General features: G+C 46.4%; 1 protein-coding gene across 1 annotated transcript in view; it reads left to right on the top strand.

Moving 5' to 3' along the window:
* Window positions 1–4,396: 4,396 nt before the first annotated feature.
* TGM1 (transglutaminase 1) overlaps window positions 4,397–12,691 on the top strand; it is a 35,812-nt gene continuing 27,517 nt past the window's right edge. Inside the window, exons 1-3 of the mRNA XM_071420549.1 lie at window positions 4,397–5,259; window positions 8,049–8,219; window positions 10,318–10,602. Of these exons, the coding sequence (XP_071276650.1) occupies window positions 5,031–5,259; window positions 8,049–8,219; window positions 10,318–10,602 (685 nt within the window). The 5' untranslated portion in view covers window positions 4,397–5,030. The remainder of the gene's footprint in view (window positions 5,260–8,048; window positions 8,220–10,317; window positions 10,603–12,691) is intronic.

The raw sequence follows: 12,691 nt of genomic DNA, 5'->3' as shown, positions 1-12,691 counted from the left end.
GGGGAGGGGGGGGGGAGGGAGGGGCCAGCGCAGGCCCCGCCCCCCGGGGGAAGGGTGGGGGGGAGGGGGAACGGGGGGAGGTCATGAATAATTCATGAGGAATTAATGAATTATTAATGAGCGGCGCGTAATTAATAAAGGAGAGAAAGGAAATGGTGCGGGCTGGTTTGAACTGGTTTGAACTGGGATGGGATTGGGGGTTTATGTCACGTCTCAGATGCATGTATCACATCTCATTAGCATAAATTTGCATACAGATTAGTGTGGGCGTGGTCAGACGCAAGTCCGATTTTATTTCGCGTCTAATTTGCATAAACCTGCGTATTAATGAGGTGGGCGTGGCCACAGGCGCATCCAGGCCCTTCCCAGTGACCCCAAATCCACTCCCAGTTCATCCCAGTTCCCTCCCAGTCCATCCCAGTTCCCTCATCCCCACCCCAAACCTCGCCCCGGTTGCGCCACCGCCAAACGCGTCACTGCCAAATAGTGCGCCATGGCCCAGCCCTGGGGCAAGGCCTTGCCAAATAGTGAGCCGGGCCCTGCCCTGGAGCAGGGGGGAGGGGAGGGGGTGGGGAGTTGCCAAATAGTGACTCAGGTATTGCCAAATAGTGACCCCAGGTCCTTGCCACATAGTGAGCCATTGAGTCGTCCCATAGAGAACCCCTGCCATAAAGTGAGCTATTGATTTACCTATGGAGACCCCCCTGCCACATTGTGAGCCATTGAATTACCCATAGGGACCCCCTGCCAGATAGTGAGCCATTGAATTACCCATAGGGACCCCCTGCCTCATAGTGAGCCATTGATTTACGTATAGGGACCCCCCTGCCAGATAGTGAGCCATTGAAATACCCATAGGGACCCCCTGCCTCATTGTGAGCCATTGAATTACATATAGGGACCCCCTGCCACATAGTGAGCCATTGAATTACATATAGGGACCCCCTGCCACATAGTGAGCCATTGAATTACATATAGGGACCCCCTGCCACATTAAATTACACATAGGGACCCCCTGCCTCAGAGTGAGCCATTGAATTACCCATAGGGACCCCCTGCCACATTAAATTACACATAGGGACCCCCTGCCACATAGTGAGCCATTGAATTACCCATAGGGACCCCCTGCCACATTAAATTACACATAGGGACCCCCTGCCACATAGTGAGCCACTGATTTACCCATAGAGACCCCCCTGCCACATAGTGAGCCATTGATTTACCCATAGGGACCCCCTGCCTCAGAGTGAGCCATTGAAATAACCATAGGGACCCCCTGCCACATAGTGAGCCATTTATTTACCCATAGGGACCCCCTGCTACATAGTGAGCCATTGAAATACCCATAGGGACCCCCTGCCACATGGTGAGCCATTGATTTAGCCGATAGGGACACCTCTGCCAAATACTGAGCCGAAGCCCCCTCCCCATATGGGGCCGGACCCCCCTGCCACATAGTGAGCCATTCATTCACCCCATAGGGATCCTCCTGCCAAATAACGAGCCGAGCCCCTTCCCCATATTGAGCCATGGAACTCCCTGCCACATAATGAGCCATTAAATTACCCATAGGGACCCCTCTGCCAAATAATGAGCCATAGCCCCCCCCCCCCCCATATGAACCCGGACCCCCGTGCCACATAGTGAGCCATTAAAAACCCCCATAGACCCCTCCCTGCCAAATATTGAGCCGCGGCCCCTATAGACCCCCCCTGCCACATAGTGAGCCATTGATTTACCCATAGGAACCCCCCTGCCACATAGTGAGCCATTGGTTCAGCCCATAGCGACCTCCTTCGCCACAAAGTGGGCTGTACTGGTTTATACTGGGAGGCTCCGGGGCCCGCTGGGAACGACCTTTGGGGTCACTGGTTTGTACTGGTTTATACTGGTTTATACTGGGGGAGTGCTCAGGAAGCTGTGGGAATGATTTCGGCAGTACTGGTTTATACTGGGAGGCTCCGGGGCCCGCTGGGAACGACCTTTGGGGTCACTGGTTTGTACTGGTTTATACTGGGAGGGTGCTCAGGACACTCCGGAGCCCACTGGGAACCATTCTGGCTCGTCCCGCGCTTACTGGTTTATACTGGTTTGTACTGGGAGAGGTTCCGGCGGGGTGCCACATAGTGAGCCATTGCTCCACCCCATAGAGCCCCTCCTGCCAAATAGTGATCCCCGTGAGGCGCGGGGGGCGTGGTCTGGGCTGACCACACCCTTTCCTCCGCTGGCCACGCCCCTTTCCCCCGCTCCGCCGGCACTGGGAGTTACTGGGAGCTACTGGGAGCCCCCGAGGAGGTACTGGGAGCACTGGGAGGGCGAACTGGGCAAACTGGGAGCGCTGGGAGGGCGAACTGGGAGCGCTGGGAGGGCGAACTGGGCAAACTGGGAGCGCTGGGAGGGGCAATTGGGGTGACTGGGAGCACTGGGAAGGGGTTACTGGGCAAACTGGGAGCACTGGGAGGGGTCACTGGGCAAACTGGGAGCACTGGGAGGGGTTACTGGGCAAACTGGGATGACTGGGAAGGGGATACTGGTCAAACTGGGAGGACTGGGGGGTTACTGGGAGCACTGGGAGGGGGTTAGTGGTCAAACTGGGAGCACTGGGAGCACTGGGAGCACTGGGAAGAGGTTACTGGGCAAACTGGGAGCACTGGGAGGGGTTACTGGGAGCACTGGGGCGTTACTGGGAGCACTGGGAAGGGGTAACTGGGCAAACTGGGCGGACTGGGAGGACTGGGGGGTTACTGGGAGCACTGGGAAAGGGGTAACTGGGCAAACTGGGAGCACTGGGAGGGGTCACTGGGGCTGCCGGAAACGGGAACTGGGAGCACTGGGAGCACTGGGAGGGGTCACTGGGCAAACTGGGAGCACTGGGAGGGGTCACTGGGCAAACTGGGAGGGGTCACTGGGCAAACTGGGAGAACTGGTCTGGCGGGGGAGGAGCTGCTGGGACAGGCCCGGCCCGGGGGGGACTGGGAGGGACTGGGATCGAACTGGGAGGGACTGGGAGGGAACTGGGAGCGGCTTCCGGGTTGAACCGGGAGCACTGGGAGCGGTTACTGGTTCGTACTGGGAGGCTGAAAGGGGTTACTGGTTCATACTGGGAGCACTGGGAGCAGTTACTGGGAAGGACTGGGGGTTACTGGTTCATACTGGGAAGGACTGGTTCATACTGGGAGCATTGGGAGCGGTTACTGGGAAGGACTGGGATGGACTGGGCCATACTGGGAGCACTGGGAGCTGTTACTGGTTCATACTGGGATGGACTGGGCCTCACTGGGAGCACTGGGAGGGGTTGCTGGGGGTTACTGGTTCATACTGGGAGCACTGGGAGCGGTTACTGGGAAGGACTGAGAGCACTGGGAGCCGTTACTGGTTCATACTGGGATGGACTGGGCCATACTGGGAGCACTGGGAGGGGGTACTGGGGGTTACTGGTTCATACTGGGAGCACTGGGAGCCGTTACTGGTTCATACTGGGAGCACTGGGAGCGGTTACTGGTTCATACTGGGAGGGACTGGTTCATACTGGGAGCACTGGGAGGGGTTACTGGGGGTTACTGGTTCATACTGGGAGGGACTGGTTCATACTGGGAGCACTGGGAGGGGTTACTGGTTCGTACTGGGAGCCTGAAAGGGGTTACTGGGGGCTACTGGTTCATACTGGGAGCACTGGGAGCGGTTACTGGTTCATACTGGGATGGACTGGACCTTACTGGGAGCACTGGGAGCGGTTACTGGGGGTTACTGGTTCATACTGGGAGGGACTGGTTCATACTGGGAGCACTGGGAGGGGTTACTGGTTCGTACTGGGAGCCTGAAAGGGGTTACTGGGGGCTACTGGTTCATACTGGGAGCACTGGGAGCGGTTACTGGTTCATACTGGGATGGACTGGACCATACTGGGAGCACTGGGAGCTGTTACTGGTTCATACTGGGATGGACTGGGCCTCACTGGGAGCACTGGGAGGGGTTGCTGGGGGTTACTGGTTCGTACTGGGAGCACTGGGAGGGGTTACTGGTTCATACTGGGATGGACAGGGCCATACTGGGAGCACTGGGAGGGGTTACTGGTTCGTACTGGGAGGCTGAAAGGGGTTACTGGGGGTTACTGGTTCATACTGGGAGCACTGGGAGCCATTACTGGTTCATACTGGGAAGGGCTGGGCCATACTGGGATGCTGGGATGGGTTGTACTGGTTCAAACTGGGATATACTGGGGGTTACTGGTCCATACTGGGAGGCACTGGGAGGGGTTACTGGGATGGACTGGTCCATACTGGTTTATACTGGTCCATACTGGTTTTTACTGGTTTATACTGGTCCATACTGGTCTATAATGGTCAATTAACCTTTTACTGGTATATACTGGTTTATACTGGTTCTTACTGGTTCTTACTGGTTTTTACAACATATACTGGTCCATACTAGTCTATGCTGGTTTTTACTGGTTTATACTGGTTTGTCGCAGTTCATAGTGGTCCATACTGGTTCATACTGGTCCCTACCACCTAACCTTATACTGGTTTTTACTGGTTTATACTGGTTTTTACCATTTTTTACCATTTTTTACCATTTTTACTGGTTTTTACCACCTATACTGGTTTATACTGGTCCATACTGGTTTATACTGGTCCATACTGGTCCATACTGGTCCCTACCACCTAACCTTATACTGGTTTATACTGGTTTTTACTGTTTTGTACTGGTTTTTACTGGTTTTTACCATTTTTTACCATTTTTACTGGTTTTTACCACCTATACTGGTCCATACTGGTCCATACTGCTCCCTACCACCTAACCTTATACTGGTTTTTACTGGTTTTTACTGGTTTTTACTGGTTTTTACTGGTTTATGCTGGTTTTTACCATTTTTTCCCATTTTTTCCCCATTTTTCACACCCACACTGCCTTACACCACCTTGTACTGACGCATACTGGTTTCTACTGGTTTCTACTGGTTTCTACTGGTTTCTACTGGTTTCTACTGGTTTTTACTGGTTTATACTGGTTTGTACTGGTTCCAGGCCATGCCGGACCCCCGGTTGGACCCGGGCCGTTTCGCCTCCGTTCACCGCCAGGGGGGGCCGGGTTCCTCGCGCCAGGCCCCGCCCCCTTCTGGGCGTGGCTTTTGGCGCCGCCTGGCGGCCAAGAGCGGCTGCTGCTGCGGCTGCTGCGGGAACCGGCAGCGGGAGCGGGACTGGGAGCCCATCCCGGGGGAGATCCCGGGCAGGAGGGCGGCGCAGCCCATCCGTCCAGGTAAGGGTTAAAAATTCCTGGAGTTTTGGGGGGAAAAATTAAAAAAAAACCAAAAAAATCCGGGGTTTTTTAGAGGCGGGCGGCCCCTCACAAAATGGCCGCCACGGTTAAGCCACGCCCGCTTTTTCTTTCCTGGAGGTGTATTAAAAATACCTCAAAAAATTCTCTTTAACTAAAAATACCCCCAAATATCCCCAAAAAAATCCCCCCAAAATCCCCACAAAAATCCCCAAAAATCAGGCCCAAAAATCGTAAAAATCCCGCAGAAAATCCCCAAAATTCCTCTGAAATTAAAAAAAAAAATCGCAAAATTTTTCCCAAAATCCCTCCAAAAATGCTCTAAAATGACCCAAAAATCCCCCTAAATATCCCCAAAAAATCCCCCCAAATTCCCCCAAAAAATCATAAAGATCCCCAAAAAAATCCTAAAAGTTCCTGTGAAATTCCAAAAAGAAATCCTAAAAATTTCCCCCAGAAATCACCCCAAAAAAATCCCATAAAATCCTCTGAATATAAAAAAAAAATCACTGGAAAATCTCCCTAAATATCCCCAAAAATTCCCCCAAAAACCCTCCAAAAAATCCTCCAAAAATCCCAAAAAATCCCCAAAAAATCCCATAAAATCCTCTGAAATTCCAAAAAAAAATCCCCAAAAATTTCCCCCAAAACCCCTCCAAAAATCCTCTAAAATAATCCCAAAAAATTCCCCCTAAAAATTGTAAAGATCCCCAAAAAAATCCTGAAAATCCTAAAAATTCCAAAAAGAAATCCCAAATAATTCACCCAGAAATCGCCCAAAAAATTCTATAAAATCCTCTGAAAGTCCAAAAACAAATCACAGAAATCCCCCTAAAATCCCCCTAAATATCCCCAAAAATTCCCCCCCAAAAAAATTCTCAAAAAATCCCAAAAAATCCTTAGAAATTCAAAATATGAATCCTAAAAAAATCCTTTCTAAAATGCCTCAAAAATTCCCCAAAAATCCCCCCAAAAATCCTCAGAAATTCAGAATATAAATCCTAAAAAAATCTCAAAAAATCCCCAAAAATACCCCTAAAAATCCCATAAAATCATCAGAAATTCAAAATATAAACTCTAAAAAATTCTTTCTAAAATGCCTCAAAAATTCCCCCAAAATCCCTCAAAAAATGTCCAAAAACCCCAAATCCGCCATTTTCCCCCTCACAAAATGGCCGCCGGCCCCAACCCCGCCATTTTCCCCTCACAAAATGGCCGCCAGCCCCAACCCCGCCATTTTTCCCTTCACAAAATGGCCGCCATCCCTTTTCCCGCCATTTTCCCCCTCACAAAATGGCGGCCATGGCTAAGCCCCGCCCCTTTTCCCTTTTCCTGCAGGCCTATTGGCTCCGGTGTGGCTCCGCCCCGGCTCCTCGGCCAATGGCGTCGCTCCCCCCTAAAATCCCCCCAAAATCCCCGTAAATAGCCGCAAAATCCCCACAAAAATCCCCAAAAATCCCCCCTGAAAAATCATAAAAATCCCACAAAAAATCCCCAAAATCCTCTGAAATTTCAAAAAAAATCCCCAAAAATTTCCCCAAAATCCCTCCAAAATGCTCTAAAATGACCAAAAATCCCCCCCAAATATCCAAAAAATTCACCCCCAAAAATTGTAAAGATCCCCAAAAAAAATCCTAAAATTTCTCTGAAATTCCAAAACAAAATCCAAAAAAATTCACCCAGAAATCACCCAAAAAATTCCATAAAATCCTCCAAATATCAAAAAAAATCCCTGAAAAATCCCCCTAAATATCCCCAAAAATTCCCCAAAACCTCCTAAAAAAATCCTCAAAAATCCCAAAAAATTCCCCAAAAAAATCCCATAAAATCCTCAGAAATTCGAAATATAAATCCTAAAATTTACCCCTAAAATGCCTCAAAAAATCCCCTTAAAAATCCCAAAAAAATCCCCTAAAAAACCCCAAATCCGCCATTTTCCCCCTCACAAAATGGCCGCCAGCCCTTTTCCCGCCATTTTCCCCCTCACAAAATGGCCGCCAGCCCCAACCCCGCCATTTTCCCCCTCACAAAATGGCGGCCATCGCTAAGCCCCGCCCCTTTTCCCTTTCCCTGCAGGCCTATTGGCTCCGGTGTGGCTCCGCCCCGGCTCCTCAGCCAATGGCGTCGCGCCCTCATAAAATTCCCCCAAAATCCCCGTAAATAGCCCCAAAATCCCCACAAAAATCCCCAAAAATCCCCCCTGAAAAATCATAAAAATCCCACAAAAAGTCCCCCTAAAATCCTCTGAAATTCCAAAAAGAAATCCCAAAAAAAATTATCCAGAAATCACCCAAAAAATTCCATAACATCCTCCAAATATTAAAAAAAAAAATCTCTGAAAAATCCCCCTAAATATCCCCAAAAATTCCCCCAAAACCTCCTAAAAAAATCCTCAAAAATCCAAAAAAAATCCCCCAGAAAATCCCATAAAATCCTCAGACATTCAAAATATAAATCCTAAAAATTTTCCCCTAAAATGCCTCAAAAAATCCCCTTAAAAATCAAAAAAAATCCCCCAAAATTCCCCAAAAACCCCAAATCCGCCATTTTCCCCCTCACAAAATGGCCGCCAGCCCCAACCCGGCCATTTTTCCCTTCACAAAATGGCCGCCAGCCCTTTTCCCACCATTTTTCCCTTCACAAAATGGCCGCCAGCCCACACCCCGCCATTTTTCCCCTCACAAAATGGCCGCCAGCCCCAACCCCGCCATTTTCCCCTTCACAAAATGGCGGCCATGGCTAAGCCCCGCCCCTTTTCCCTTTTCCCGCAGGCCTATTGGCTCCGGTGTGGCTCCGCCCCGGCTCCTCGGCCAATCGCGTCGCTCACCACACCCAGGAGTTCGCCTGGCGCCCTCTGGTGGTGAGGAGGGGGCAGCGCTTCCATGTGGGCGTGCTCTTGCCCCGCCCCCTGCGGGAAGGGGAGGGGCTCTGCCTGGAGCTCACCCCTCGGTATGCAAATGAGGGAAAATTCGGGAATTTTGAGGGGAATTTTGGGGATTTTGGGAATTTTGGGGGGAATTTTGGGGGGAATTTTGGGAATTTGGGGGAAAAATTTTGGGGTTTTAGTGCGAAAAATGGCGATTTTAGAGCCAAAAAATGGCGGGAAATTGGGATTTTTTTTGGGGTGGATTTGAGGGGAAAAGTTTTGGAAATTTGGGGGAAATTTTGGGGAAATTTTGGGGGAAAATTCGTAAAATTTTGGGGGAAATTTTGGATGGAAAATGAGATTTTTTTGGAGGGAAAATTCAGGCAATTTTTGGGCGAAAATTGGGAAATTTTGTGGGAAATTCAGGCGTTTTTTGGTGGCAAAATTGTGAATTTTGTGGGAAATTTTGTGGGATTTTTGTAGGTAAAATTCAGAAATTTCCTGGGATTTTGGGGGAGGTTTTTTTTTGTAAATATGTAAATTTTATGCAAATTTGTACTCCCAGGCCCCAGGTGTCCAAGGGTATTGGGGAATTCGGAGGCGAATTTTGGGGTAAAATTGGGAATTTTGGTGGGAAATATTTGGATTTTGATGTGAAATTCCAGAATTTTGATGGAAAATTTGGGGTTTTTTTAGTGAAAATTTGTGAAATTTTGGGTAAAATTCGGTAATTTTATGAGGGGAATTTTGAGATGGAATTTTTGAATTTTGTGGAAATTTGGGGGATTTGGTCAGGAAATTGGAATTTTTGGGAGGAATTTTTTGGGAAAAATTTGGGTGTTTTGGGGGAAATTTTTGGGGTGAAATTTGTGAATTTTGAGACGAAATTTGGGGGATTTTTGGGCTGAAATTGTGGGGATTTTTTTTGGCAAAACTGAACATTTTTGTGGGTGAATTTGCGAATTCTGAGGTAAAATTTAAGAAATTTTGTGGGAAAATCTGGGATTTTTGGGAAAAACCGTAAAATGCTTTGGGGTATGTAAATTTTATGCAAATTTTATGCAAATTTGCATTCCCAGGCCCCAATCCCCAGAGTGTCCGAGGGTATTGGGGAATTTGGGGGAGAATTTTTGGGGTAAAATTGGGGATTTTGATGGGAAACTCAGGATTTTGGAAGGGAAAATTTTGTGAAATTTTGGGTAAAATTCGGAAATTTTACGAGGAAATTTTGAGATGGAATTTTTGAATTTTGTGGAAATTTGGGGATTTGTTGAGGAAATTGGGAATTTTTGGGAGGAATTTTTTGGGAAAAATTTGGGAGTTTTGGGGGAAATTGATGGTTGGGTGGGGGGGTGGAAATCGGGGGGGGGGGGGAGGGGTGGGGCTTGGGGGAGTGGGTGGTGATGGGGGGTGGGGCTTTGGGGGGTGTGGTGGGGATTGGTGGGAAAAAAATTTGTGAATTTTGAGACGAAATTTGGGGGATTTTTGGGCTGAAATTGTGGGGATTTTTTTTGGGCAAAACTGAACATTTTTGTGGGTGAATTTGCGAATTCTGAGGTAAAATTTTAAGAAATTTTGTGGGAAAATCTGGGATTTTTGGGAAAAACCGTAAAACGCTTTGGGGTATGTAAATTTTATGCAAATTTTATGCAAATTTGCATTCCCAGGCCCCCAATCCCCAGAGTGTCCGAGGGTATTGGGGAATTTGGGGGAGAATTTTTGGGGTAAAATTGGGGATTTTGATGGGAAACTCAGGATTTTGGAAGGGAAAATTTGTGAAATTTTGGGTAAAATTCGGAAATTTACGAGGAAATTGTGAGATGGAATTTTTGAATTTTGTGGGAAATTTGGGGATTTGTTGAGGAAATTGGGAATTTTTGGGAGGAATTTTTTGGGAAAAATTTGGGAGTTTTGCAGGAAATTTTGGGGGTAAAATTGGGAAACGTGGTGGGAAATTTGTGAATTTTGAGGCAAAATTTGGGGGATTTTGTGGGGATTTTGGTGGGGATTTTTGTGGGTTAATCTGCAAATTCTGAGGTAAAATTTTAGGAAATTTTGTGGGAAAATTGGGGATTTTGGTGGCAAATCTGGGATTTTTGGGAAAAACAGTAAAACGCTTTGGTGATATGTAAATTTTATGCAAACTTTATGCAAATTTTATGCAAATTTGCATTTCCCAGGCCCCAACCCCCAGGTGGCCAAGGGCACTCACGTCCTGGTGCCTCTGGGTGACTCCTCCCCCACGGGCTGGAAGGCGGAGCTGGATGAGGGCGTGGCCGAGCCCCTGGGGGGCGTGGCCGGGTGTGACCACGCCCTGTGGGTGGGGCTGACGGCCCCGCCCACGGCTCCCATTGGTCGGTACCGGTTGAGCGTCAGGACCAGGACGGAGGCCGGGGAATTCGCGGCGCCGTTCGAGCCCGAGAACGATGTGGTGGTGCTGTTCAATCCCTGGTGTGAAGGTGAAAAAATGGGAATTTTTTGGGGAAAAAACCGGGGATTTTGGTAAAAATAATTGGGGAAAAATTGGGGAAAAACGGGGAAAAAATTGGGGAAAAAAACGGGGAAAAATTGGGGAAAATTGGGTAAAAAATGGGGAAAATATGGGGGGGAAATGGAAAAAAAAAGGGAAAAAATTGGTTTAAAATGGGGGGAAATTGTAAAAAATTGAGAAAAAAATGGGGAAAAATCAGGAAAAAAGGGGGGGGGAAAAGAGGAAAAATTGGGAAAAAATGGGGAAAAATTGGGGAAAAAATGGGGAAGATATGGGGGGAAAATGAAAAAGAAAGGGAAAAGAATTGGTTACAAATGGGGGGAAATTGAGAAAAAAGGAAGAAAAAATTGGGGAAAAATTAGAGGAAAAAAGAGGAAAATTTGGGAAAAAATGGGGAAAAAATGGGGAAGATATGGGGGGAAAATGGAAAAGAAAAAGGGAAAAAATTGGTTTAAAATGGGGGAAATTGGCAAAAAATTGAGAAAAAAGAAGGAAAAATGGGGAAAAAAATCAGGAAAAAAGGGGGGGGAAAGAGGAAAAATTGGGAAAAAAAGGAAAAAAAATTGGGAAAAAATTTGGAAATATGGGGGAGAAACTGGAAGGAAATTGGGAAAAAATTGGGGAAAAATTGGGGAAAAATCAGGGAAAAATGGGAAAAAACTGGGAAAAATTGGGAAAATTTGGGGGGAAATTGGGGAAAAAAATAGGAAAAAATGAGGAAAAAATGAGGAAAAATAAAAGAAAAAAGGAGAAAAATTTGGGGGAAAAATGGCCCTGGGAGCCTGAGAATGATGTGGTGGTGCTGCTCAATCCCTGGTGTGAAGGTGAAAAAGGGGAATTTTTTTGGGGGGAAAAAAGGGAATTTTGGTAAAAAATAATTGGGGAAAAATTGGGGAAAAATGGGGAAAAAATTGGGGAAAATTCGAAAAAAATTGGTAAAAAATGGGGAAAATATGGGGAAAATATGGGGGAAAAATGTAGAAGAAAGGGAAAAGAATTGGTTAAAAATGGGGGGAAATTGGTAAAAAATTGAGGAAAAAAATGGGGAAAAATCAGGAAAAAAGGGGGGAAAAGCAGAAAAAAAAAGAGGAAAAATTGGGGGAAAATTGGGTAAAAAATGGGGAAGATATGGGGGGAAAATGGAAAAGAAAAAGGGAAAAAATTGGTTTAAAATGGGGGGAAATTGGCAAAAATTTAGAAAAAAATGGGGAAAAAATCAGGAAAAAAGGGGGGAAAAGAGGAAAAATTGGGGGAAAATTGGGGAAAAAATGGGGAAGATATGGGGGAAAATGGAAAAGAAAAAGGGAAAAAATTGGTTTAAAATGGGGGAAATTGGCAAAAAATTGAGGAAAAAAGAAGGAAAAATGGGGAAAAAATCAGGAAAAAAGGGGGGGGAAGAGGAAAAATTGGGAAAAAAAGGAAAAAAAATTGGGAAAAAATTTGGAAATATGGGGGAGAAACTGGAAGGAAATTGGGAAAAAATTGGGAAAAAATCGGGGAAAAATTGGGAAAAAAATGGGAAAAAAATTGGGAAAAATTGGGAAAAATTTAGGGGAAAATTGGGGAAAAAATGGGGAAAAAAGAAAAAGAAAGGGAAAAGAATTGGTTAAAATGGGAGGAAAATGGGGGGGAATTTGAGGAAAAAAGGAAGAAAAAATGGGGAAAAAATCAGGAAAAAAAGGAAAAAAGAGGAAAATTGGGAAAAAAATGGGGGAAAAATTGGAAAAAAAATTGGTAAAAAATGGGGAAAATATGGGGAAAATGAAAAAAAAAACGCTAAAAATTGGTTTAAAATGGGGGGAAATTGGCAAAAAATTGAGAAAAAAAGAAGAAAAAAATGGGGAAAAATCAGGGGAAAAAAGGGAAAAATGGTAAAATTTGGGGAAAAAAGGAAAAAAATTGGGAAAAAATTTGGAAAGATGGGGAAAAATTGGGGAAAAATCGGGGAAAAATCAGGAAAAAAATGGGAAAAATCAGGAAAAATGGGAAAAAAACTAGGAAAAATTGGGAAAGTTTGGGGGAAAATTGGGGAAAAAATGGGGAAAATATGGAAAAAA

Source organism: Agelaius tricolor, unplaced genomic scaffold, assembly GCF_023055355.1.
Source record: "Agelaius tricolor isolate 1412-34295 unplaced genomic scaffold, bAgeTri1.0.p SCAF_149, whole genome shotgun sequence".
Classification (NCBI taxonomy): Eukaryota; Metazoa; Chordata; class Aves; order Passeriformes; family Icteridae; genus Agelaius; species Agelaius tricolor.
This window is presented reverse-complemented; position numbering and strand designations above follow the sequence as displayed.